Here is a 26,529-nt window from a genome sequence, read left to right as displayed (position 1 = left end):
CAAAGCACCAACAGATACATACACCATATACCAGTGGTGTATGCAAACAAATGTATTTTCTAACTCCCCTATCCCTCTCCACTGGAATTTTTAGCCCTCTCATCTCACTCACCTGGAGGTCCCTGACCTCCTGGCTGCCCAGGAGGTCCTGGTAGAAAGGCATTGGATGCCAGGGCCTTATCTCCTGGGATATGTTTGCCAAGGTCCACAGCGCTGTTTGGCAGCAGTGCAATCTGAAACAAGAGGAAAGAACCAATATCAGGGCTTCAGTTTGTTTCCCATTTGGGGGCAACTTTTACACTTCTGTATTTTAACAAGTCTTCATTTTTTTATAGCATTTGTTAAGTACTTACTTTGTCCCAGGAACTGTACTAAGTGCTGGGGTAGATAAAAGATAAACAGCTTGGACAGACTGAATGTCCCGCATGAGGCTCACGGTCTTAGTCTTCATTTTACAGATGAAGGAACTGAGGCACAGGAAAGTGAAGAGACTTTTCCGTAGTCACACAGAAGACAAGAGGCAGAGTCAGGATTAGAACCCAGGTCCTTCTGACTCCCAGGCCTGTTCTCTATCCACTAGATTACTCTGAGTCTCTATCTATGTAAATTGTCTCTGATCCTGACATACTTTAGTAGTCTCATTCTGATGCCTGTAGCACAGGACTGAAATTCCATGTTACAGGGTGAGCACTACATCATCATCATCATCAATCGTATTTATTGAGAGCTTACTATGTGCAGAGCACTGTATTAAGCGCTTGGGAAGTACAAATTGGCAACATATAGAGATAGTCCCTACCCAACAGTGGGCTCACAGTCTAAAAGGGGGAGACAGAGAACAAAACCAAACATACTAACAAAATAAAATAGAATAGATATGTACAAATAAAATAAATAAATAAATAGAGTAATAAATATGTACAAACATATATACATATATACAGGTGCTGTGGGGAAGGGAAGGAGGTAAGATGGGGGGGATGGAGAAGGGGACGAGGGGGAGAGGAAGGAAGGGGCTCAGTCTGGGAAGGCCTCCTGGAGGAGGTGAGCTCTCAGCAGGGCCTTGAAGGGAGGAAGAGAGCTAGCTTGGCGGATGGGCAGAGGGAGGGCATTCCAGGCCCAGGGGATGACGTGGGCCGGGGGTCGATGGTGGGACAGGCGAGAACGAGGTACAGTGAGGAGATTAGCAGTGGAGGAGCGGAGGGTGCGGGCTGGGCTGTAGAAGGAGAGAAGGGAGGTGAGGTAGGAGGGGGCGAGGTGATGGAGAGCCTTGAAGTCCCAAGAGTGTTGCTAGATTGTAAATGAAGAATATGAAGGGACTTTTTTGGTGAATAATTTCCAGGTCTTTCCTTGATTACTTTAGAGGTCAATTTATTAAAGCCAAAGCTAATTAGTCACACTTGGGGAATTTATTTCTCCATTTGTGGTGGGATTCTAGAGTCAGACAAAAACAAAACATTTGGATGCTTCTACTCGATCATGCTCATTCTAAGAGCCAAAAGGCTAATTTGGGAATTCTTATTCAGTCAAAGTGAATTTTAAAAAGCAAAGATGTGGAAGACACCAACTCAGCTAACTGCCACAAATGCTTAAACTGGTCTTTAGAAAATATTCACCATTTTCCCCAAGGATTGGACAATTCCCTCAATTCATAGAATTGAATCCATGACGCTTGAGAGTTTTCACTCAACTCTAAATTCACATTCTAACAATAAAATGGTTCCAAAATGTTCCCTAAATTTTTTTTCAAAAACTCCATTTTCAAGATGCTTCGTGGAAGGATTGAACTTTATAAAATAGGCTGCAAAAAGTCACTATACCTCAGGGTCTCCCTAAAACCCACCTGATAATAATAAATATATTTTCCATGTCTGGCCCTGATGTGTTCAAAATGACAAACTCTATTGGAAGGCTCTTCCATAATCCAGTAGTTGGTATCCTCAGCATGTTCTGTCTCATGTGAAAATGTCTTTCACAGAATTCTTTCAGATGCAACAGAATGCGTGGCTAGTCTCTAAGGCTCCCTCTAGTAGTACAGTCCAGGGATGCCTTCAAGTGAATGAGTCCCACATTTTCATGACTGTCTTTTCCCATTCCCAAGCCAACCCCCACATGGCTGTAATGGGTTCTTTCATTGTCCAAGGTGGACCCCTCTCTGCCCCCCAATCCTGCCCCCACCTCCGTGGCTATGGAGCAGCTCCTAAGGACAGTCATTCGGTCCAATCATTGAAGTAGCCCTCCTTGGAGATACTATCTGTGTCTATCTCTGTTTCCCTATCTCCCTAAGTCAAGGTCCAAGTTAAATTGTTGTTGGGGTGGTGGTGATGGGGAAGGGGGAAATTGTAAAAAGGATGTTGCTCATCCAGACACAACCAGTCTGGGGAAGATCAGGAGGTGAGCAGCAGAAGGATGGAAAGAAACCAGTTTTGAAGCTCCCTTCTCTGCCAGACCCTCCCTTGGCCTAGGGATAAGCCTGACGGTGAGCTCTGCATAAGTCCCCAGAGCTCTCCAGCACACCACTGTACCCTGAAGCTCTCCCTATGCTGGCTCTCTCCTTGGCCTCTCAGGTGTTCCACAGAACAGAAGCAAAAGTGTGGACTAGGGGATAGAGCAGGGGCCTGGGAGTTGGAAGGATCTGGGTTCTAATTCCGCTTCGCCACATCTGCTGTATGACCTCGGGCAAGTCACTTAATTTCTCTGTGCCTCAGTTACCTCATCTGTAAAATGGAGATTAAGACTGTGAGCCCTACCTGGGACAGGGACTATATCCATCTGGATAACCTTATATCTACCCCAGTGCTTAGAACAGTGTTTGGCACTTAACACAATCTGATCACCTTGTATCCTCTCCAGCACTTAGAACACTGCTTTTCACATAGTAAGCACTTAACAAATGCCATCATTATCATTATTAACAAATACCATCATTATTAAATGAGGATTGGTCATAAACTCCTGAAGCTCCTGAAACACCTAACCACCATCCTTTCTGGGTCAGTATAATAGACAGACCATAAGCTCTAGACTGCAAGCTCATTGTGGGCAGGAAACATGTCTACAAACTCTGTTATATTATACTCTCCCAAGTGCTCAGTACAGTGCTCTGCACACAGTAGGTGCTCAATACCATTGATTGATTGATAGATATGGTTTATGCAGATCTCTGGCATTTGGTGTAAAAGGAGCCTACAAAATCATCCCATATGTTCTTGTAAATTTTCACATGTTTTCAATAAGTAAAGTCTTAAATACTAGGAATTAGACTATCTTGCCTGATAGCAATGCAATAGGGAAACAGTGTCAAAGATATCCTGAAATCTTGCCTCATCCACATATCTGCCTGAGGAAAACCTTGGGGAGATGGTAATAATAATAATAATGATGGTATTTGCTAAGCGCTTACTATGTGCCAAGCACTGTTCTAAGTGCTGGGATAGATAATAATAATAATAATAATAATAATGGCATTTATTAAGTGCTTACTATGTGCAGAGCACTGTTCTAAGTGCTGGGGGGGGGATACAAGGTGATCAAGTTGTTCCACGTGGGGCTCACAGTCTTAATCGCCATTTTACAGATGAGGTAACTGAGGGTCAGAGAAGTTAAGTGACTTGCCCAAGGTCACACAGCATACATGTGGCAGAGTCAGGATTCAAACCCATGACCTCTGACTCCAAAGCCCATGCTCTTTCCTCTGAACCATGCTGCTTCTCTAAGGTAACCAGGTTGTCCCACATGGGGCTCAGTCTTAATCCCCAATTTTACAGATGAGGTAAGTGAGGCACAGAGAAGTTGAGTGGCTTGCCCAAGGTCACATAGCAGACAAATGGCAGTGCCAGGATTAGAACCTACATCCTCTGACTCCCAAGTCCATATTCTTTCCATTAAGCCATGCTTTTTCAGTACAGTGCTCTGCCCACAGTAAGCACTCAATAAATATGATTGAATGAATGAATCACATAACTTCTCTGTGCCCCAAATTCCTCATTAATAAAATGGGAGAATAATACCTGTCTCTTCCTCATAATGAGTTGAGAGAAGAATGAAATCATTGATGTGAAAGGGTTTTGGAAAGTAAAAGTGCTCAGCAATTTCATGTAATTCAGAGTATGATGATGATTATCAATCGTATTTACTGAGTGATTACTGTGTGAAGAGTACAATATAACAGAGTTGCTAGACACCATGGGAAGAACTATGAAAAGCCCAGAAACCAACAGAGCAGCAGCAGTAGGTGAGAATAGAAACTCTGCCACACATTTTACTTTCTGGAGTTGGCACCTCCACGGGGAGCCCAAGAAGAAAGAGACCAGCCCCAGGAGCAGGAGAGGGAAAAATCGAAAACTCCAATGCCAAAACAACCGGAATTTGGAGGCAGGACTGAGGCTGTAGAGAAGTTTGTGGAAGCCGACAACTAAGGAGGCTCTGGTCCACTCCATGAGCACATTCTCTTGGTGGGGAAATGCACATCACTGTGTGGGTGTGAGGCAAATGTGTGTATACATATGTGTGGGTATATGTGATCGTTTCCTTAACTCCAGGCATAGCATGACTTATTCGGTAACTAGACTGGAGTGTGAATTGCTTCTGAAGGCACAGTTGACAGAGAAATCCATGGCCAAAAGACATTGTCTCTCTCTCTCCCCCCGTCTTGAAACCCATGCCCACAGCAGGCTCCTTTCTAGCTCTGAGCACATTTTGGGAGAGCAGTGTGGGGAGAGTTCCTGTGAAGGCAGCTTAGATGTGGGGGAGAGGCCAAAAAGGCCCTGCTGCCTTCCCACGCAAACAACAACAATGCAAACACCACTGTGCTACCATTTGCCTCCTGTGGGAACACATTTATACACCTACTGAATGGCAACCAATTTCCTGGGCAGAAAATTATTAGCTGTGAGTGAACACAGGCAGGGTTGGGAATTATCCACAGCCAAATAGATTTTATTGGCAGTAAAAGGATCATTAGCATTCACTATTTAATGTCTACTTTGACAGTCATCCTATCCAGTGTGCAATATTCCCTATTGAGCAGAACACTGGCTATAAAGTGAGCAATACTTTAAAACTATTTTCACATGTTAGAGGTGTGAAACACTGGGCAGATGTTGATGCTACTACATTAACTCCTTTTTCTCTACTACACATCATGCCTCATTTCACCCTCCTCCCTCTATGTGTGGATTTTGTTTTGTTTTTTGGTATTTGCTAAGCATTTACTATGTACCAGGCATTGTACTAAGAACTGGGGTAAATACAAGATAATCAGGTGGGACACAGTCCATGTCCCACATGGGGCTCACAGTCTTAATCCCCATTTTACAGATGAGGTAACTGAGGCACAGAGAAGTGAAGTGGCTTGCCCAGGGTCACATAACTGACAAGTGGTGGAGCCACTAATGTTTTTCAGGCCACCATGGCTGAGTGCAACAGTAAACTTGTACATGGGCATTAAGTAGCCCCTCCCCAGAACTACCAGATCGCATACTGAACACTTTTGCAATGTTAACGCTACTTAATAATTAAAATATTACTGCGGTATTTATTAAGCACTCACTATGTGCCAAGCACTGTATTAAGCACTGGAGTAGATACATGCAAATTGGGTTGGACACGGTCTCTGTCCCACAAGGGGCACACCGCCTAAATCCCCATTTTACAGACTAAGTAACTGAGACACAGATAAGTTAAGTGATTTGCCCAAGGTCACACAGCAGACAAATGGTAGAGATGGAATTAGAACCCAGGTTCTCTGATTCCCAGGCCCCTGCTTGTTCCACCAGGCCACATGCCTCCTAAATGACTCAAATTTGAGATGAAAGAGGGGATTTTTTTGTGCATATTTTGTTCATTTTATTTTATTATTTTTGGTTAGGTGCTGCGCTTCTGGGAAACCAAGAGATATCACCATTTAGTGTTGTGACCATCAGTGCTGAAGAGATGTGTTGGATAATGAGGTGCCGTTTTTGGAAATCTGTGGCTTTCCACTCTGTCTCTAATTTACAGTTCTGCCAACTTTCCTTCTCCGACCGAGTTTTGGTCAAGAGCGAATACCTTTTGTTTCAGCTGGAGAACTGTCTGCTTGATCTGGTGAAATTCCTTACAAGTAGCACAGCACGATCCTGCCTTCATTATGTTCTCAGCCTTCTCATCTTGTCCTGAAAGGGAAAACCAGCTTAGTGCAAGCTGTCAGACAGGTTCACAGCTAGCCCAGGCAGGGCGGCACAAGTATGAGGGAAGTAGACAGGCTCCTCAGAGTTACGGATTTCAGGGTTACAAGCGAGGTGCCACGGATTGGGGTGGGAGCGTGTCAAAGAGGCCCAGCAGCCTTTTCAAACAAGCTGTTTTGATTTTAGCATCTCTTTTATATGGGTAGATGTTTATCAGATACCTCAGCAAGCAAGTACATTTATCGTTGCCTTTTGAGAGGCAGGTCCTATAAACCAGGCATGATTCATGTGCACATAAAGGCCCAGTTTTCAAACACTACACATTATTCCCCAATCCCGGGAAGCAAAACCCTTATACAGTTTTTCCAAAGCTGGTCATTGTCGGTACAAATTATTTCAGAGGACTGACTACCTCCAGATAGGAAGCAGGCACTGACATTTTGATAAAGATTTGAAGCTCACAGCAAATTAACAACAAAAGAAACCCCATAAATGTCAATGATACTTTGTGTATAACAAGTATGTATAGGGCTGTGCACACAGTAAGTGCTCAATAATTATGACTAACTGAAGTGTGATGAAACACCAGGAACAAACGGGACTTTTTATACTCAATCAATAAATCAATCAATCAATCGTATTTATTGAGCACTTACTATGTGCAGAGCACTGTACTAAGCGCTTGGGAAGTACAAATTGGCATCACATAGAGACAGTCCCTACCAGTGGGCTCACAGTCTAAAAGAGGGAGACAGAGAACAGAACCAAACATACCAACAAAATAAAATAAGTAGGATAGAAATGTACAAGTAAAATAAATAAATAAATAAATAAATAGAGTAATAAATATGTACAACCATATATACATATATACAGGTGCTGTGGGGAAGGGAAGGAGGTAAGACGGGGGGATGGAGAGGGGGACGAGGGGGAGAGGAAAGAAGGGGCTCAGTCTGGGAAGGCCTCCTGGAGGAGGTGAGCTCTCAGCAGGGCCTTGAAGGGAGGAAGAGAGCTAGCTTGGAGGATGGGCAGAGGGAGGGCATTCCAGGCCCGGGGGATGACGTGGGCCGGGGGTCGATGGCGGGACAGGCGAGAGCGAGGTACAGTGAGGAGATTAGTGGTGGAGGAGCGGAGGGTGCGGGCTGGGCAGTAGAAGGAGAGAAGGGAGGTGAGGTAGGAGGGGGCGAGGTGATGGAGAGCCTTGAAGCCCAGGGTGAGGAGTTTCTGCCTGATGCGCAGATTGATCGGTAGCCATTGGAGGTTTTTGAGGAGGGGAGTAATATGTCCAGAGCATTTCTGGACAAAGATAATCCGGGCAGCAGCATGAAGTATGGATTGAAGTGGAGAGAGACACGAGGATGGGAGATCAGAGAGAAGGCTAGTGCAGTAGTCCAGACGGGATAGGATGAGAGCTTGAATTAGCAGGGTAGCGGTTTGGATGGAGAGGAAAGGGTGGATCTTGGCAATGTTGCGGAGCTGAGACCGGCAGGTTTTGGTGACGGCTTGGATGTGAGGGGTGAATGAGAGAGCGGAGTCGAGGATGACACCAAGGTTGCGGGCTTGTGAGACGGGAAGGATGGTAGTGCCGTCAACAGAGATGGGAAAGTCAGGGAGAGGACAAGGTTTGGGAGGGAAGACAAGGAGCTCAGTCTTCGACATGTTGAGCTTTAGGTGGCGGGCGGACATCCAGATGGAGATGTCCTGAAGGCAGGAGGAGATGCGAGCCTGGAGGGAGGGGGAGAGAGCAGGGGCAGAGATGTAGATCTCTCATTCTCATACTCATTCTTGCAACTTTTTTTGTGGTGCTTATTAATCCCTATGTGTTCTTAGTGATGGGGTAAAAAAACCCCCAAAATATGGTATTTGCTAAGAGCTTACTATGTGCCAGGCATTGTACTAAGCACTGGGGTGGATACAAGCAAATCAAGGCAGACCCAGTCCCTGTCCCACATAGACCTCAGAGTCTCAATCCCCGCTTTACAGATGAGGTAACTGAGGCACAGAGAAGTTAAGTGACTTGACCAAGGTCACACAACAGACAAGTGGCAGAGCCAGGATTAGAACTCATGACCTCCTGACTCCCAGGCTCATGTTCTATCCACTACTACAATGTCAAACAGCTGTTCCGGCGCGTGGCCGAAGCCCTGCCCGGGATGGATGGCACCCCCGACGAGAGCAAAGACCACAGTATCCTGCCACCCCCGCCCGGGGTGAAGCGGAGAGGTGGGCGGCAGGGGGGCTGTGCTGGGCTCCCCTCCACCATCCTGGCTTCCCTGGACCCCTCGTAGGGGGGTGGAGGGGAAGGTGAGAGTCCAGCAGGCCTCCTTAACTCCTGCTGCAGTGATTGACATCAAAGTGGAAAAGCCCCCAGAGTCTCCTGTCCTAGAGGGGGGCTGCTCCTGCTGACCCCCACCCCCTTCCACCCCTCTAATTATTGCCCCCCCCAAGCCCCAGCCACCTCCTCCGGGCCAGGCCTGCCTCACCGTCCCCATTTCGCCCAGCACAGCCCATCTGGGGACCTTTTGGGACCTCCATCCAGCTCTGTCTCTCCCGTGTCTCTCCCTCTCTGGTCTCTCTTCACCCCCAGCTCTGTCTCTCTGGTCTCTTTCCCCCTCTCACCCCCACTCTGTCTCTCTTGTCTCTCTCTCCCCCCAAGTCTCACTCTCTGGTCTCTGGTTCTCTTCCCCTTCAGCTCTGTCTCTCTGGTGTCTCTCATGTCTCCTGCTCAGCTCTGTCTCTCTGTTGTCTCTCATCTCTCCCCCATTAGCTCTTGCTCTCTGGTGTCTCTCTCCCCCCTCATTTCTTGCTCTGTAGTCTCTCTTCACCCCAGCTCTGTTTCTCTTGTCTCTCTCCTTCTCTCACTCAGCTCTTGCTCTCTCATCTCTCCCCTTCTCTGGCCTATCTCCCTCCTCAGCTCTGTCTCTCTGGTCTCTCATGTCTCCCCCCTCAGCTCCCCCCCCCCCCGCGATGTCTCTCATGTCTCCTCCCTCACTCTTTTTGGTCTCTCATGTCTCCTCCCTCAGCGCCCCCCCCCCGATGTATCTCATGTCTTCTCCCTCACTCTGTCTCTCTGGTCTCTCATGTCTCCCCCTCAGCTCTGTCTACCTTGCTGGTTCAATCTCTCATCCTATCCTGACTGGATTACTCCATCAGCCACCTCTCTAATCTTCCAGCCTCCTGTCTCTTCCCACTTCAGTCTATATGGCACGCTGCTGCCCAGATCATCTTTGTGCAGAAACGCTCTGGGCAGGTTACTCCCCTCCTCAAAAATCTCCAGTGGCTGCCAGTCAACCTACGTATCAAGCAAAAACTCCTCACTCTCAGCTTCAAGGCTCTCCATCACCTCGCCCCCTCCTACCTCACCTCCCTTCTCTCCTTCTCCAGCCCAGCCTGCACCCTCCACTCCTCTGCTGCTAACCTCCTCACTGTACCTCATTCTCACCTGTCCTGCCATCGACCCCTGGCCCACGTCCTCCCCCTGGCCTGGAATGCCCTCCCTCTGCACATCCGCCAAGCTAGTTCTCTTCCTCCCTTCAAAGCCCTACTGAGAGCTCACCTCCTCCAGGAGGCCTTCCCAGACTGAGCCCCCTCTTCCCTCTCCTCCTTCCCCTCCCCACAGCACCTGTATATATGTTTGTACAGATTTATTACTCTATTTTACTTGTACATACTTACTATTCTATTTATTTTGTTAATGATGTGCATCTAGCTTTATTTCTATTTATTATGATAACTTGACAACTGTCCACATGTTTTGTTTTGTTGTCTGTCTCCCACTTCTAGACTGTAATCCCGTTGTTGATAGGGACTGTCTCTGTATGTTGCCAACTTGTACTTCCCAATAGCTTCGTATAGTGCTCTGAACACAGTAAGCACTCAATAAATACGATTGAATGAAAGAATGAATACGCCATCCTGGTAGATACTGACTAATCCTCAGGTAATCCTGAACAGATCCAAGTACCCTAGGGCTACTGTACAAAATCATTTTAATAAGCGCCCTCTAAAAACTCAATATGGGTAGCTAATGAAAAGGGATAATCAGAGTGTAGACTCAATTTTGTCATACGATCTGTTTTTATTGCAGGCTGCGGCTAGGGTACTGTTAGAGAATTAGGGGATCTTCTTTTGACAACACATACCTATTTGGGCCATGTTATCAAACAATCAGTTAATCAATGGCATTTATTGAGTGCTTTTTGTAAGCAGAGTACTACTCTAAGTGGTGGAGAGTGTACAATACAATAGAGGTGGTAGATACATTCCCTGCCCACAGTGAGTTTAAGTGAAAGAACTGTGGGTGTCAGGACAGTTGAGTACTTCAGTGTGAGATTTCCTGAATACAAGGTTTTGAGAGAACAAAGTTCTTAGGGGTACACAGCCAAATGCAGAGTCAATGCAGAGGGGATGGCAGCTAGGGGAAATAGCAGGCTTAGTTAGGAAAGACCCCCACCACCCAATCCTGTTTCTCACACAACTGCCCCTTCCCAAAGGCCACAGGAAGCAGAAGTGAGGAGAGTATTTGGAGGATGATTTACAAGACTAGATTTTAACGTCCTCCCTGGGTTGAGCCTGACTGCCAGCATGGGATCTGACCTGCCCGAACCCAGATCTTTAAAAAGTTTTGTTGGTTCAGCAGGGTTGACATGCTAAAGGGAGCAGCTAAGTGAGAATCAACCAACCAGGGAAAAGTGCAACAAGCCCGGGGACTCCTGCCCCACCTTTAGAATACCCGAACTACCGGCACCTAGGTTCGTATTATATTGTACTCTCCCAAGCGCTTAGTACAGTGCTCTGCACACACTAAGTGCTCAATAAATATGATTGACTGAATGAATGAATTCAGCTCTATGCCAGTGACACCTGATGTCACAGATTCGGGCCCCAAAGGCCCCAGTAAGCTGGTATTGACTCATGGGATGTAGACAAATCTGTTCATTTGTAATTGAGTACAGAATTCCGAATAACTGTTGAAAATGGGGTATCCAGCTTTATTTCAGGAACCAATTTATCATTTATAACATTGTTTTTAAAGAAAATTGATTCTGACTTACAACCTTTCAACTTTAGATGGTATCTTGAGGAACCCACAGCTCCTATGCTGCTAATCTCCTCACCGTGGCTCGTTCTCGCCTGTCCCACCATCGACCCGCAGCCCACTTCATCCCCCGGGCCTGGAATGCCCTCCCTCTGCCCATTGCCAAGCTAGCTCTCTTCCTCCCTTCAAGACCCTACTGAGAGCTCACCTCCTCCAGGAGACCTTCCCAGACTGAGCCCCTTCCTTCCTCTCCCCCTCGTCCCCCTCTCCATCCCCCCATCTTACCTCCTTCCCTTCCCCACAGCATCTGTATATATGTATATACGTTTGTACATATTTATTACTCTATTTATTTATTTATTTATTTTACTTGTACATATCTATTCTATTTATTTTATTTTGTTAGTATGTTTGGTTTTGTTCTCTGTCTCCCCCTTTTAGACTGTGAGCCCACTGTTGGGTAGGGACTGTCTCTATATGTTCCCAACTTGTACTTCCCAAGCGCTTAGTACAGTGCTCTGCACACAGTAAGCGCTCAATAAATACGATTGAAAAGAAAAAAAAAAGAAAAAAAACCAATTGCGTCTCAAGTCCAGCGGCAGCCTGTACCCTCACATATGAGCCCGTTGTTGGGTAGGGACCGTCTCTATATGTTGCCGACTTGTAGTTCCCAAGCGCTTAGTACAGTGCTCTGCACACAGTAAGCGCTCAATAAATACAATTGAATGAATAAATAATAGAAGGGAGAACATGCACCATTTTCTAAACATGTTTAAGAGTCAGAGTAAAAGGCTGTCTTCACATTTGTTTTTGATGCTCTCAAAAGCTGAGTTAGTCGATTGGGAAGAAAAAGAAACGATTAGAGATGATACCCAATGCGTTTTTCTTAGAATTACCTTGAGGAATGGTGCAATTACATTAACTGACCACATGATGTCAGGGAGTTGTAGCTCTTTTCGGACCCGACCACTCAAAAGCTGCTCAGACCACACAGTTAAGTTACTCTCAAGTCCAAAGACACCGAGGACCAGCGAAGCTGAGGAATTTGTTCCCATCCAGGCCTCAAAGCCAACTTCAGACCAGGTGGTTGGCCGCTTGAAAGCACCGTTTGCAGGGAGGACAAAGCCGGCGGTATAGAAATATTTCAAGATTTCTGAACTAAGGTCAGACCTGTTAGAATTGTCACTTATTAGGAAACCCATTAGGATTAGCCACTGTTAGGGTTGTGGGCATCAGTTCTCCAAAACAACCCAGACCCCAGTGCTCAAGTGACATCACTTGCATTAAAACCAGCAATGTGGATACTCCTTTTTTTAGATACTTAGATACTCCTTTTGTGGATACTGCTGGGTAGGGACTGTCTCTATACGTTGCCAACTTGTACTTCCCAAGTGCTTCGTACAGTGCTCTGCACACAGTAAGCGCTCAATAAATACGATTGATTGATTGATTGATTGATTGCAGATCTGCCCTGCTCTGGCAGAATTTGCCTGAAGCTAGAGAGCTTCTCTAGGTACCATGGCCTCCCTCTCTTCCTCCAGAGGCAGTGCATTCCTTTTTGGGGAACTTGGGCTTCAAAAGCTATGGGAAGCAGTGTGGCCTAGTGGAAAGAGTACAGGCCTGAGAGTAAGAGGACCTGTGCTCTTATCCTGGCTCCAACACTTGCCTGCTGTGTTACCTTGGGTAAGTCACTTAATTTATCTGTACCTCAGTTTCCTTATCAGGAAAATGGGACACCTTAGACTGTGAGCCCCATGTGGGACAGAGACTGTGTCCAACCTGATTATCTTGCATTTCCCTGAGAGCTTGGCACATAGTAAGTGCTTAACAAATACCATTACTGTTATTATTATTATTGTTGTTGTTATAATTTCATTATTATTACAGAGGGAGGCTGCAGGCTGAAAATTAAAATGTCAGTCAGTCAGGCAGGCACCTAGTTCTGAATCCAGACCAGGCAAGGGACAGACAAGCTGAAAACTGGACTGTCCATTTTAAAACCAGATGATTGGCCACCCCAGTCACTGCAGGATCCCAGAGAAGCATTTGACATACTCTTCAAACATGTTACGGAGTGTTACAAAAACAATGGAACTACATGTTTTTAAATATATAGTACTCTTTAAGCACTTGCTATGTGCCAAGTACAGTTTAAGTTCAGAAGATGGAGGACTTACTTGTCATTTTACAGATGAGGAAACTGAGGCACATAGAAGTGAAGTGACTACTTGCCCAAGGAGACAGAGCAGACAAGTGGTGGAGCTGGGATTAGAACCCAGGTCCTTTAACTCTTAGGACTGTGCTCTTTCCATTAGGCCATGCTGCTTCCATCTGTAAAGGTTAGCACCATAAATATACACATCAAAATGACTCCTTAAAAACCGGGCATTAATATTTAGCCAACCAATGTTTCTTTCTTAACAAATACTATTATTATGCTTCCCAGTGGTTTGGATATCATGGATATCATCATCAGATGCTTGGCACACCTCTTGCAGTGAACTACAACAAGCAGTGATATAAGCAAGTCATAGAATATATTTCCAAGAAACAAACAAAAGCAGGATGAATGGACATGAGTCAAGCTGGTTTAGCTACAAGACTGGTTATTTTCATTTCCCTTAATAAAATAGCTCCATCATCCAGTGCTACCCCATGGGGTCCAGAGCATATTAGCACTCACTGAACTGGCTCTAACACATTTTCAGGGAGAATAATACTAAAAATAATAATAATAATTGTTAGGCACTTATTATGTGTCAAGCACTGTCCTAAGATACAAGTAAATCAGGTCTGACACAGTCCCTGTCCTACATGGGGCTCAGTCTAAATAGGAGGGAGAATATTTTACTGATGAGAAGACTAAAGGGCAGAGAAGTTAAGTGACTTACCCAAGGTCACACATTAGACAAGTGGCAGAGTTAGGATTAGAACTCAGGTTCATGCTCTTTCCACTAGGCCATCATTTTGATTATCTTTTATCTATACCCAAAATCAAAGCAACTGAACAACACCTTGCCCATCAGGAAGCTCTCATCTTGAACAGCTATATCTCCCACTTGCTTGCAATCATCAATCAGGTGACCTGGCTGTAACCCTTCTATCATCAAAGGGCACATATTCTGGGCAAAGTCCCACCCCTGCCTAACCTAACCAGCTGAGTCTGTGTTTAATTGAAAACTCCTGTGACCTTATTTAATTTTACAGATATTGGATAAAGCAACATAATAAACCAAAGAAAAAGATTTTTGTATCCCATATGTTTATACTTAATAATAATGTCTTAGGAAAAACATTATTGTAATAAACTGTTTATTTTTTTTCTATTGGTTATTCCAAAGCAGAGGAAATTTCTAAGGCTTTTCTGCCGTGCTAGACTTTATTAGTCACTCCCAGATGGTCTAACAGCTTGCTTCTTTCACGGTGATTTTACTGAGTGAAGAATCTGTACATTTTTTAGCTATGCCAAGAAACACGTAGGCCTAGAAGGTGCTAAAGATATTCTTCAACCGTCGTTTTTCTTTGCTCTAGAAGTCTGCTCTCTGTTCCCTTCCTCCACCAAATGAACATTACATTTCCACTCCATTTCAGATGCAGCCATAGAGCTTGTGATGTCTATCCACTTGGATAGACTTGCACTTGGATTTGCTCCCTTTACTCACCCCTCCCTCAGCCCCACAGCACTTAAGTACATATCTGTAATTTATTTATTTATATTAAAGTTTGTCTCTCCTTCTAGACTGTAAGCTTGTTGTGGGCAGGGAACCTGTCTACCAACTCTGTTCTGTTGTACTCTCCCAAGTGCTTAGTACAGTGCTCGGCACACAGTAAACACTCAGTAAATATGATATTGATTGATTATCCATAAAAAAATAAATTCCTTCCAGATCCCACTCAGAACCAGGAGCATCACCCATCCATTGACTTCCCAAACAGTTGGGGAACAGTGTCAGCACTCCAGAGATCAGTAGTCCTTGCTCTTCCTTACTTCCCTGTGGACGCTTTGCAAGACCAATTGACTACTTTCACTACAGCTGCTAGTGGGGGAATACTAATGTCAGTTTTATGAAAAAACCAGTGAAACTGGGATTCTGGACATTTTCCATGAGTAATGCCATGGAAACCAGCCACCAGCATTAAACATTGGAATCAAATCTTACTTCAGTTTACAGGATCTCCATTTCCACTTTAGGCAATGGAATTGCATGCTAATTGTAAGTCCTATGAGGGAGGGTAATGTGTCTTTCACTTATACTGAATTTTCTCAAGCCCTCAGTGCTGTGTTCTATACAGAATAGATGCTCAATAAATTTCACTGAATTGAGGAAAAAATACATCATCTCCCTTATAAGAGATTATATCTTTAAACACAATTGAGCCCTTTGTGGGGCAGGGACTGTTACTAATCTAATTATCTTGAATCAACACCATTAGTATAATGCTTGGCACAGAATCCACACTTAGTAGATGTCATAAAATTAAAAATAAGTGAATTTTGGTGGAGGAATCGAAATGCTAAACATCCTTGAAGATAAATCTTAGGTTAGCGCTCCCTATATAAACTCACAGGCTGAAATAATTAAAAAAGTGGTCAGTTTTTTTTTTTTTCTAATCACTTGCCCTAAATTGTAACACACCTCACACAAGTAGATGAGTAACAATTTCTGAAAGGTGTCCCTGGAGCAATGGAGCAAGGTAGAAAAAGAGAAGATTGGAAGGCAGGGCAAGTTAGACTGAGAGAGTGACAGGATCATTCTTTATAGGGGATTCTGAACAACCAGGCTGAGCTGAGGCAGAGCAAGGTAGGGTGGCTATTCAATCAATCATGGTATTTACTGAGTACTTACTGTGTGCAGAGCACTGTAGGGTGGCTATGCAATCAATCATGGTATTTACTGAGCACTTACTGTGTGCAGAGCACCGTACTAAGCACTTGGGAGAGTTTAATGCCACAGAGTTCCCTGCCCATTCAGTTAGTTGTATACTGGTCTGCCACATGTCCTGTGGTCATATGGTTCTGGACAATTTACATCCAGTAAAGTCAAATCTCCCTCCAACTTGGCTCTGGTGGCTGAGTCCTGAATCTGAGGGACCTGGGAGGAAAATAAAAGGGTTCTGGAGCAAATTAGAGGGGACTAAGGGACTCCCTAGGGAATTATTCTAGTTTCAAGTGGCAGCATGAGGACTGTTACAAAATGCCATACACACTGCCATTATGTTATGCTATGTGCCCAGCTTAACACATGCAATGTCACCTAGTTCTCCGTGTCTGATATCTGTGAGGACATTCAGCAGCCATTCTAGGAGCAGGTGTTGTTGTGGTCTGGTAGAGTAGCAGTCCAACTGAGCAGTTAATGTTTCTTCACAGCTTTCCTGAAATCACATGGTCCCCAAATTCCAGGTGGAATTACTGGACTACTGTAAGGACTGAGTTACCTATGTCTTATGTCACAGACCTTGGATTGGCCTGCCTAGGGAGGAGGGGCTTGTCTACATATAATTTTTCAGTATGAATGTATTAGCAGGAGAGAAAACAGGAATTGAATCCCCAATTTTATAGATGAGGAAACTGAGGCACAGGGAAGCTAAGTAACTTGCCCAAGGTCACACTGCAGACATTTGGCGGAGAAGGAATTAGAATCCAGGTCCTCTGACTCCCAAGCCCACGTTATCACATTGCTCCTTTGGCTTTCACATTTGTCTCTGCTGAGCACAACCTGAAGAGTTAATTAGACATTTGAAGAATACCATGCCCCAGTCTCTCTGAAATACCTCGACCAATTTCAAACCACCAACCATGAACTCTCCGACTCCTTCCTCTCATCTTCTCATCTCTCTCAAGTGGATAGCCCTACCAGCTTCCAAAGTCTAACTCTTCTACTTGTGCCTATTCTCTTTTTTATGGTATTTATTAAAGAGCTTGCTATGTGTTAAACGCGGTTCAAAGTACTGGGATAGATATAAAGAGATAAAAGCCACATAGGACTCATAGTCTAAGTAGGAGGAAGAACAGAAGACCTGAAGCACAGAGAAGTTAAGGGATTTGCCCAAAGTCACACAGAAAACAATTGGCAGAGCCAGTATTAGAACCCAGGTCTTCTGACTCCCAGGCCTGTGCTCTTTTTACTAGGCCATTCTGCTTCTTCCCTATCTTCAACTCTTCATTTTTAGATGGCTCCTGTCTCTCTGCCTTCAACTATGCCCACATTTCCCCTCTCTAAAAATGCCTAAACCTCATTGTAATATTTCCAACTATTGCCTCAATTTCCTCTTTCCATTCCTATCCAAACTCCCCAAACAGGTTATATACACCTACTGTCTCTACTCCCTCGCCTCTAACTGCCTTCTTGATCTTCTTCAACCTGATTCCCTCCCTTTCAAATCATCAAGATGGTTATCACCAAGATCACTAGTGACTTCCTTCTTGACAAATTTAATGGATACTATTCTGTCCTAATCCTCCTTAAACTACTGATTGTCTTGGATGCTGGAGATCCCTCTCTTCTTCTGAAACAAAGATCCCTTCTTCTGAAACAAAGATCCCTTCTTCATCTCTCTGGATCTTTCTTTTCTTCTTCAGCCTCCTACTTCTTAACTGTGGATGTTCCTCAAGGCTTTATTTTGGGTCACCTTCTCAACTAACACTCACTCCCTTGGGGAGTTAAACCATTTTCAGGGTTTCAACTATAATCTCTATGCAGATAGCTGTTAAATCTACCTTGCTAGCCTTGAATGCTCTATTTTTCTGCCTTCTTCAGCCTCCAGAAGATCTCCACGTTTACATCCCATCCCACCTTAGGCAAAAGTTGCTTAAAAAACAAACTCCTCATCTTTCCTCCCAAATCCTCTCCTCCACAACTTTCCAGTTGACAACACCACCACCCTCCCCAGTTTTCAAGGCAGCTACCTTGGCACTGTCCTTGATTCCACCTCCTCTTTCAACCCTGGTGTCACCAAATTAATCAATTCTTCCTCCATAAAATTTCCAGAAGTCAACCCTTCTCCTTCCAAATGGGGACTCCAGGCACTTGTTACATCCCAACTCAATTACTGCATCACTCAATTCCCTGGCTTTCTGTATCATTCTGCATGTCTACCCACTCCTCAAATATCCTCAATGGCTGCCCATTTATCTCCATATTAAGCAGAAACTACTGACCTTTGTTATTAAGACATTCAATCTTTTTGTGGGTGTCACCATTTTTAACAGTGTTCTGATGAAAGCCTATTGAAGTAGAGTGTGTTTGTATATGATTTGAACAATCAATTTCATTCTAACTGGAAGTTAACTCCAGTGGAAAAAAAACCATTCACTTAGCAATTCAGTTCTTGTTAATGATGGCCTATGCTGGAACTGGGTTGTTCATTACAGCAAGATTCCATTCCTATTCAGTGAGAAAAATACGCCCGATTATCTATGTGTGAACTGCCTGTCAAAAAAAATCCTCCTTCATTTTCTCCCTTTCCTTTGTCTTCCCCATTTTTCCTTTTCCCTCCTCTCTGCTTTGGCTGTTTTTATGAACAAGAGTCCTGTCTGAACTGCTAATATAATTTCATTAGGAAACTTGAATTATGGTTTCTCTGGAATCAGAAGATATTCTGTGAACACGAGATTGAGGCCCCTTAATGCGGTAGGCAGGGCACAACCTGTTGGAGTCACCTTTAATCAATCGAACAATCAGTTGTTTATTTTGAGTGCTTAGTGGGCGCAGGGCACTGAACTTGGGAGAGTACAGTGTAACAGTTGGAAGACACATTTCCTACCCATAAAACACTTTCAGTCTAGAGGGGGACGCAGATATTGATATAAATAATTAAATTTCGGATACGTGCGTTAAGTGTCGTGGGGCCGAGGGTGTGCTGAATAAAGGATGCAAATCCAAGTGAAACAGCGGTGCAGAAGTGGAAGAAGAGGTAATGAGGGGTTAATTGGAGAAGCCCTCTTTGAGGAGATGTGATTTTAGTAAGACTTTGAAGGTGGGGAGAGGGGTAGCCTGTCGAATACAAAGAGGGAGGGGAGTTCCAGGTCAGAGGCAGGACGTGGACCAGGGATTGATGATGAGAGAAGATGAGATTGAGGGCCAGCGAATAATTTGACATTACGGGAGAGAAGTGTGTGGGCCAGGTTTTAGTAGGAAATCAGAGGTAAAGTAGGAGAGGGTAAGGTAATTGAGTGCATTAAAGCCAATGGTAAAACGGTTTTGTAGAAAAATGATAAGGGCAACAGAGTGAAGTACAGACTGAAGTTGGAAGAGACAGGAGGCAGGGAGGTCAGCAAGGAGGCTGATGCAGTAATTAAGGTCGGCTAGGATAAGTGCTTGGATTAATATGGTAGCAGTTGGGATGGAGATGAAAGGGTGGGTTTTAGTGATATTGTGAAGGTTGAATTGACAGGATTCAGTGACACTGAATATGTGGTTGGAAGTAGAGAGATGTGTTGAGGATAATGCCAAAGTTACAGGTTTGTGAGACAGGAAGGATGGTGGTACTGTTCACAGTGATAGGAAAGTCAGAGGGAGGACACGGTTTGGGTGGGAATATGAGGAGTTCCGTTTTGGCCATGTTAAGCCGGCGGGACATTCATTCATTCAGTTGTATTTATTGAGTGCTTACTGTGTGCAAAGCACTGTACTAAGAGCTTGGGAGAGTACAGTAGAACAACAATCAGACAAATTCCTGCCCACAGCAACATCCAAGTAGAGATGTGCTGAAGGCAGGAGGAAATAGGATACTGCAGAGAAGGAGAAAGATCACCTTTACTTTTGTCCTGGGATTCTGAGACTTTCCTCAGAGTTTTAGTTGCACTTAGCTCCTCTGTTATGAAGTCCATTAAGTTTATTTAAGTAATCCGTAACAATACATCCAGTCCTCTGGACTGTCAACTTCTTGTGGGCAGGGACCGTTTCTGCTAACTCTAATGTAATTGGACTTGCCCAAGCACTAAGTGCAGTACCGGCTCCGCCACTTAGCTGTGTGACTTTGGGCAAGTCACTTAACTTCTCTGAGCCTGTTACCTCATCTGTAAAATGGGGATTAAGACTGTGAGCTCCACGTGCGACAACCTGATCACCTTGTAACCTCCCCAGCGCTTAGAATAGTGCTTTGCACATAGTAAGCATGTTAAGCACTTAACAAATGCCATTATTATTATTATTATTATTATTATTAATCAGCTCCTTCCCTCCTACTTACCCACCCTTTTTTCTGTCTTATACCTCAGCTCATGCTCTTAAGCTAACCTACTCATGCCTGATTCTGATGTCTTCCTCATACCCTTCCCCTTGGCCTGGAGCTCCCTACCACTTAATTTCCAGTAAAGTACAGCTCTCTCCCATCTTCAGGGCACTTCTGAAATCACATGTCTTCCAGGAAGCCCTCTTTGATTAATTTCTATGCTCCTCAGATCACATCTCCCCAACCGCCACTTGAGGATTTTCACACTACCTACTCACAATACCCCATATCACATATGTATATCTCAAATATACTTTATTATTTCCGCCTAACTGTAATTTAAGTGTCTGTTTCCCTTGCTAGACAGTAAAGTGTTCTGCATATTGCAAGTGCTCAGTAAATATTATTGATGGAATAAATGGAAGTACAATTCTCAATCAATCAATTGTATTTATTGACTGTTTGCTACGTGTACAGCACTGTACTAAGCACTTGGGAAAGTACAATCTAATCAGACATGGTAGACGTGTGTTCCCTGTCCACAAAGAGCTTACAATCTAGGGGAAATTAACAGTTTAGAATTAGGAATTAATAATTCCTATGAATTTCTCCAATTCCTGGTTCACAGACTGGCCCCAGCTTGGTGTTCTGCCTCAAAACCAAGCTGACTTGCCCTGCCAATGGTCAAATGTTAACTGACCTTTGCTAATACATCCAGTGGTGAAGGATATTAACAGCCTGAAAATGCATTCACAGGCTGTATTTCCAATTGCGGTTACAATTTTCATGAGAACACAAGTTTGCTGTCTCTCCAATTTGGTCACCTTAGTTTTCCATCACTGAGTCTAGGTTCATTTGAATGATCTAACAGGTGACACAAGATCCACCCCAAGCAACACTTACCTCTGTCTCCTTTGGTGCATGTCTTTCCATCCTCTTCACGGATGTAGCCCTCTCGACACTCACATCTGTAGCTTCCCAGCGTGTTGATGCAGATCTGAGAGCAGAGTGTCTCATTGCTGGTGGCACACTCATCGATATCTATGTGGGAACCAATTTCAAAAAGACAAAAAGAGGGTAGTTAAAGAGCCAACAGCAAACTGATCAGGATAGTGTACATTCCTCTGCATTTTCCATTAGGGCGACTATAAATACATGAGGATATTTCAGTTCTTGGAAAGGTCCTTACCATAAACCTGTTCTAGTTGGCATTTACACAGCATGGCCATTTTTATTTCCAGTACAGTCATTTTTTAAAAAAATGCCTGTTTTCATTTCATGTGTCATAGCCTCAGAGCACTATTAAAGAATTAGGGAACATTCTTCCTGCAACACATTTGGCCATAGCATGGTGTGGGTTTGCAAGAAATGGGTTTGCACATGCCCATATTGGGCTTTGCACAAGTTGGGTTTTTTATCACATGAGGGTTTTTGGGAACACAACCCCAATATTAAAATTAAAAAAAACCCTGGCAGTACACAGATGGACTGAGGTCTCTCATTTCATGGAGGAGGAGATCAAGACATCAAGGGACTCACTCCAAGCTGCTTATGAGTTTCTCACCCTCAGTGAACTCATCAGGGAAGCAGCGTTGCCATTTAATACTGGTGGTTGGGAAACCGTGTCATGGAAGATTCCTAGGGAAAAGTGACTCATCAATGACCCGGAATTCAAACTCTTTCCTCCACATCTTGAAGCTCTTCCTGGGCTGGGAAAGCTGATAAGGGTGGAACAAGAATGTTTTCACAGTCCAGGAAGAGGGGGAGTCTCAAGAACCTTTCAAGTCCTCCAAGATTAAACTGTGGGTTGGGGAAGGCCCCACGTGCCAGCTGCCAGGAGCAGAGGCTTCAGACAGCCACATGTACTGACTAGAACTCTGCCACCTACTACTCTAGGGTGGAGCCCAAATCCAAGTCAGCCGGACTCCCCAGAAGATTTCCTGATCCAGATCCCGGACCACAGCTCCAGTTAACTCAGTCCTTGTGGACACAGGGAGCCCTGAGAGGACCCTATGTATCATAATTCATTCAATCGTATTTATTGAGTGCTTACTGGGTGCAGAGCACTGTGCAAAGTGCTTGGAAAGTACAATTCAACAACAATCCTCCCTTCACACACTTCAAGCCAGTTGCCAGTCCAGGTAATACGATGACACATCTGATATGAGAAGCAGCATGGCTCAGTGGAAAGAGCATGGGCGTTGGAGTCAGAGGTCATGGGTTCAAATCCCAACTCCACCAATTGTCAGCTGTGCGACTTTGGGCAAGTCACTTAACTTCTCTGTGCCTCAGTTACCTCATCTGTAAAATGGGGATTAAAACTGTGAGCCCCCCGTGGGACAAGCTGATCACCTTGTAACCCCCCCAGTGCTTAGAACAGTGCTTTGCATATAGTAAACACTTAATAAATGTCAGTATTATTATTATTATTATATGGATGCTTCCAATGTTATCTATGGAAGGGAAAGCCTGACTCAGAAGGACCTGGGTTCTAATCCTGGCTTCTCCACTTGTCTGCTATGTGATCTTGGGGAAGTCACTTAACTTCTCTGTGCTTCAGTTACCTCATCTGTAAAATGGGGATTAAGACTGTGAGCTCCATGTGGGACATGGACTGATTAGCTTCTATCTACTGCAGCATTTAGTACAGTGCTTGGCACAGAGTAAGCTCTCAACAAATACCATAAATAAAAAACAAATGAAAAAACCCCAACTAGCTTTACAGTTTGCAGTAGTGATAACTGTGGTGAGTGAGATTGACTCCATTTTGTATTATTTGACCCCAAAAGCAACAAGGCAAAAGTGACTCCATCTTGTATTACTTGGCTTAGGGAGCAACAAGGCCAAAGGGCCATTTAGAGGAGAAACTGTATTATTTCCCTGAGGAGTTTTGAGAAGAGGAACTGAACTGTCTTGCTGAGGGCTTAAGGAGAGGATAACTTGCTCTGCTGGGCAGGAAAAGAACTGCTGGATGGGGCTATGCTCTCAGTGGGATAAACCCAGGGGGAGGGATCACCCTCCTCTCTGTTTTACCCAGTAACAAGCTAATGAGTGGAAGACAAGAGGCAATCCTGAGCAGCCCCCCAGTGCAATCCCTGGAGAACAATGGATAAAAAGGGGAAAGAACCGGCCTGGTATGCCTAGTGGATAAAAGGGTGAAAGAACTGGCCCAATTTGCCCAGCATGGAACCACCTAAGCCATGCATGGAGTCATGTACAGCTGCTGTGGCCCAGCACCTAAGACTTGAATCAGGACAACCATGAGCTGTGGGCAACCGACTCCTTGAAACTCCTCCAACGTGGGATCATCTTCACCAAGACTTGGGGAAAACCAGGATGATGACGAGCTGTTGGCAGTCTGACTCCTTGAAACTACCATCTTCACCAAGACTTGGGGCAAACCAGGTAGATTGGTAATTATAGGTGTTGTGCTCTGTGTGTGTGTGTGTGTGTGTGCGCGCATATGTGCTTAACCCCTGTTTTAGTTTAAAATAAAGCTTTCCATTGTAATTGTGGTGTCTGGTTTACTTTTTTGACATGTCATTTGAGCACCCGGATTAATGAGGGAGTCAAATCTCTGGTTAAGGGCTCCTAGGTGGAGTGCCTGATACTGTGGGGAAATATTCCCTGGGCAGGGCTCATGACAATAAGTGTTTATCAAGCACTTAACATGCAGAACACTGTATTAAACACTGGAAAAGAATACACAAAGTGGTAAGTAGATACAGACCCTGTCCCTCCGGGGGGCTCACAATCTATTGGTAAATAGTTATTATCACAGAAGTATTACTAATGGAATCAGATGACTCCAGAGATCATTTGGGCATCTCAGGGTAGCTCTCCAGGAGGGCATCTATGGTAGCCTGTTCTCTAGCTGCACCTTACCCACGAGCATCCCTGGGTTGGACATTGCTATCCTATAGAAGCTCTGCCCTGGAACTCTACCCACTCAGAAATTCTATTCCCAGAAAGAGGCACTGCCCAGTAACTGGGCACGATGGAAGATTCTCCTGCTTTTCCAGGCATAGGTAATTCTTATCCTTAGAAGGGGATGCAATAACAAATTATACAATTGGTACCCAGGTTGTTGACTGAATAAATGATGAAGAGGTTTAACCAATAGTATTTGTGAGCACCTATTATGTACAGAAATCAACTGCCTGGGAGGGTAAGAAAACTGGTCCCTGTCCTCAGTGAGTTACACTCCTAACTGGGGTTATGTGGAGCCCTCTGAGTCAGTTCTAAATTGCCCCTTTCCAACCCTCTCTCAAGATTAACCTGTTTCTTTTTTGTTCTTAGTTTCCTTTGCCATTTGTTCCTCATTTCTATTTGATAAATTGTTTTATTTCTTCCTCTGCTGGGTTTCTGTTGGAGTTATTATGTGAATAGTGCCAGAAAGGTTCTTACTGCAATCACAAAATTTCATTCAGTAATGGGCCTCTGACTGTAACACAAGCTAGCCCCAATCAAGCTAGCCCCAACCAATCTTGAGGTGATTTTCTGCTGGGTCACCCTGATTCTGGATCCTGAATCTTTTGGGGAAGCAATTGAGGGACTTAGCCAATCAATCAGTGGTATTTACTCAGTGCTTACTGTGTGTAGAACACTGTACTAAGCACTTAACCATTTGAGAGTCCCTAGTTTCAGAAGTCAGCTCAGTGGGAAATGATGAGGAAGCAAGTGCAGAAGGGTAGGTTGTTGGAGAGACCACAACAGGTAACTGCTCCCTAATGAAAGGGTTCAAAGGGAATCAGGGAGGACAATGCCGCAAACAGCAATGACAAAGAGAAATCAAGGAAGGGAGGTTGGAGTGGGAAGTCTGGGCCTGATTTGGTGCTGAGTGTTCTGCATATAGTAAGTGTCCGATAAATAATAATAATAATAATAATGACATTTATTAAGCACTTACTATGTGCAAAGCACTGTTCTAAGCACTGGGGAGGTTACAAGGTGATCAGGTTGTCCCACGGGGGGCTCACAGTCTTAATCCCCATTTTACAGATGAGGTAACTGAGGCCCAGAGAAGTTAAGTGACTTGCCCAAAGTCACACAGCTGACATTTGGCAGAGGCGGCATTTGAACCCATGACCTCTGACTCCAAAGCCCGTGCTCTTTCCACTGAGCCATTGATTATGTTGCTTGGGGAAGTGGGAGATTTTCAGGTGTTCACACTGCTGCTCTGATGCTTCAGAATCATAAGTAGGCCACGGTCCTATTGTAGTCATCTTGATCTCTACCCCATCTCCCTCGTCCCTTTAGACACTTCCCTTCTGAGAGGCAGCACTTGCTCTGAGACCCTGCAGTCCAGTCTTCTGATCTCATCCAAGCCAGGGAAACTGATGTTTGATCATTATTGCCTCCACTCTGGCAGTTCTAACTTGGCCATGAAGTTAACTCCATTAGCACATCCATCCTTCTGGACAATGCCCCATCAATCTCCATCCCTCTCACCTATGAGCCAAAAAGCAACATCAAGAAGGAAGACAAGGCCCTGAGTCAGCGCACCTGCACTGAAGTCTAGTTCAACTTACACAGTTGTGCTGAGATGGACATACTTACAGAATGAGTGGCAACAGTACACCCAGATGGCCGCTGCTTGGGAGGGCCGAAAAGAGAAAGATTCAATCGTATTTACTGAGCATTTACTGTGTGCAGAGCACTGCGCTAAGCGCTTGGGAGAATACAACAATAATCAGACAAATTCCCTGCCCTCAATGAGCTTACAATCTAGAGGGGGAATCGGAGAATCCGGGCACCCCCTGCAGTGAAAAGGGATGTCTGGAGAACAGCAAGCCTTTCTGAGGTCCTGCAAGTCCTTCAGGACTCAGATCAATCAGTCAATCAATCAATGGTATTTATTGAGTGCTTACTTTGTGCAAAGGGCTAAGCTGGGTGGAACAGAGGGAATGCTTTTAGGCTCCATGAAGCCCCAACTCAGACCATTAAGCATCTCCCCCAAATGTCAGTGACAATGTAGTAGACAGGACAGCAGACTGCAATCCAAAAAGTAGCCATTCTTTGGGAGCAGAAGCTCTGGCAGGTTCATGAGACTAAGAGAGCGACCAGAAAGAAAACCAGGCACCTGAACCAGCAAACCCATCAATGCGAGGGCAAAGTTTTGTTGGGCCCATGGTAATAAGGACTGCCCATATT

At 44.6% G+C, this 26,529-nt stretch overlaps 1 protein-coding gene across 1 annotated transcript in view; it reads right to left on the bottom strand.

Moving 5' to 3' along the window:
* CCBE1 (collagen and calcium binding EGF domains 1) overlaps positions 1–26,529 on the bottom strand; it is a 266,022-nt gene that overhangs the window by 9,870 nt on the left and 229,623 nt on the right. Inside the window, exons 5-7 of the mRNA XM_038744031.1 lie at positions 21,280–21,417; positions 6,049–6,152; positions 113–233 (exon numbers count right to left, since the gene is read on the bottom strand). Of these exons, the coding sequence (XP_038599959.1) occupies positions 113–233; positions 6,049–6,152; positions 21,280–21,417 (363 nt within the window). The remainder of the gene's footprint in view (positions 1–112; positions 234–6,048; positions 6,153–21,279; positions 21,418–26,529) is intronic.

The sequence above is a fragment of the Tachyglossus aculeatus genome, chromosome 3, assembly GCF_015852505.1.
Source record: "Tachyglossus aculeatus isolate mTacAcu1 chromosome 3, mTacAcu1.pri, whole genome shotgun sequence".
Taxonomy (NCBI): Eukaryota; Metazoa; Chordata; class Mammalia; order Monotremata; family Tachyglossidae; genus Tachyglossus; species Tachyglossus aculeatus.
The sequence above is the reverse complement of the archived record's forward strand: the minus strand, read 5'-3'. Positions and strand labels throughout refer to the sequence as shown.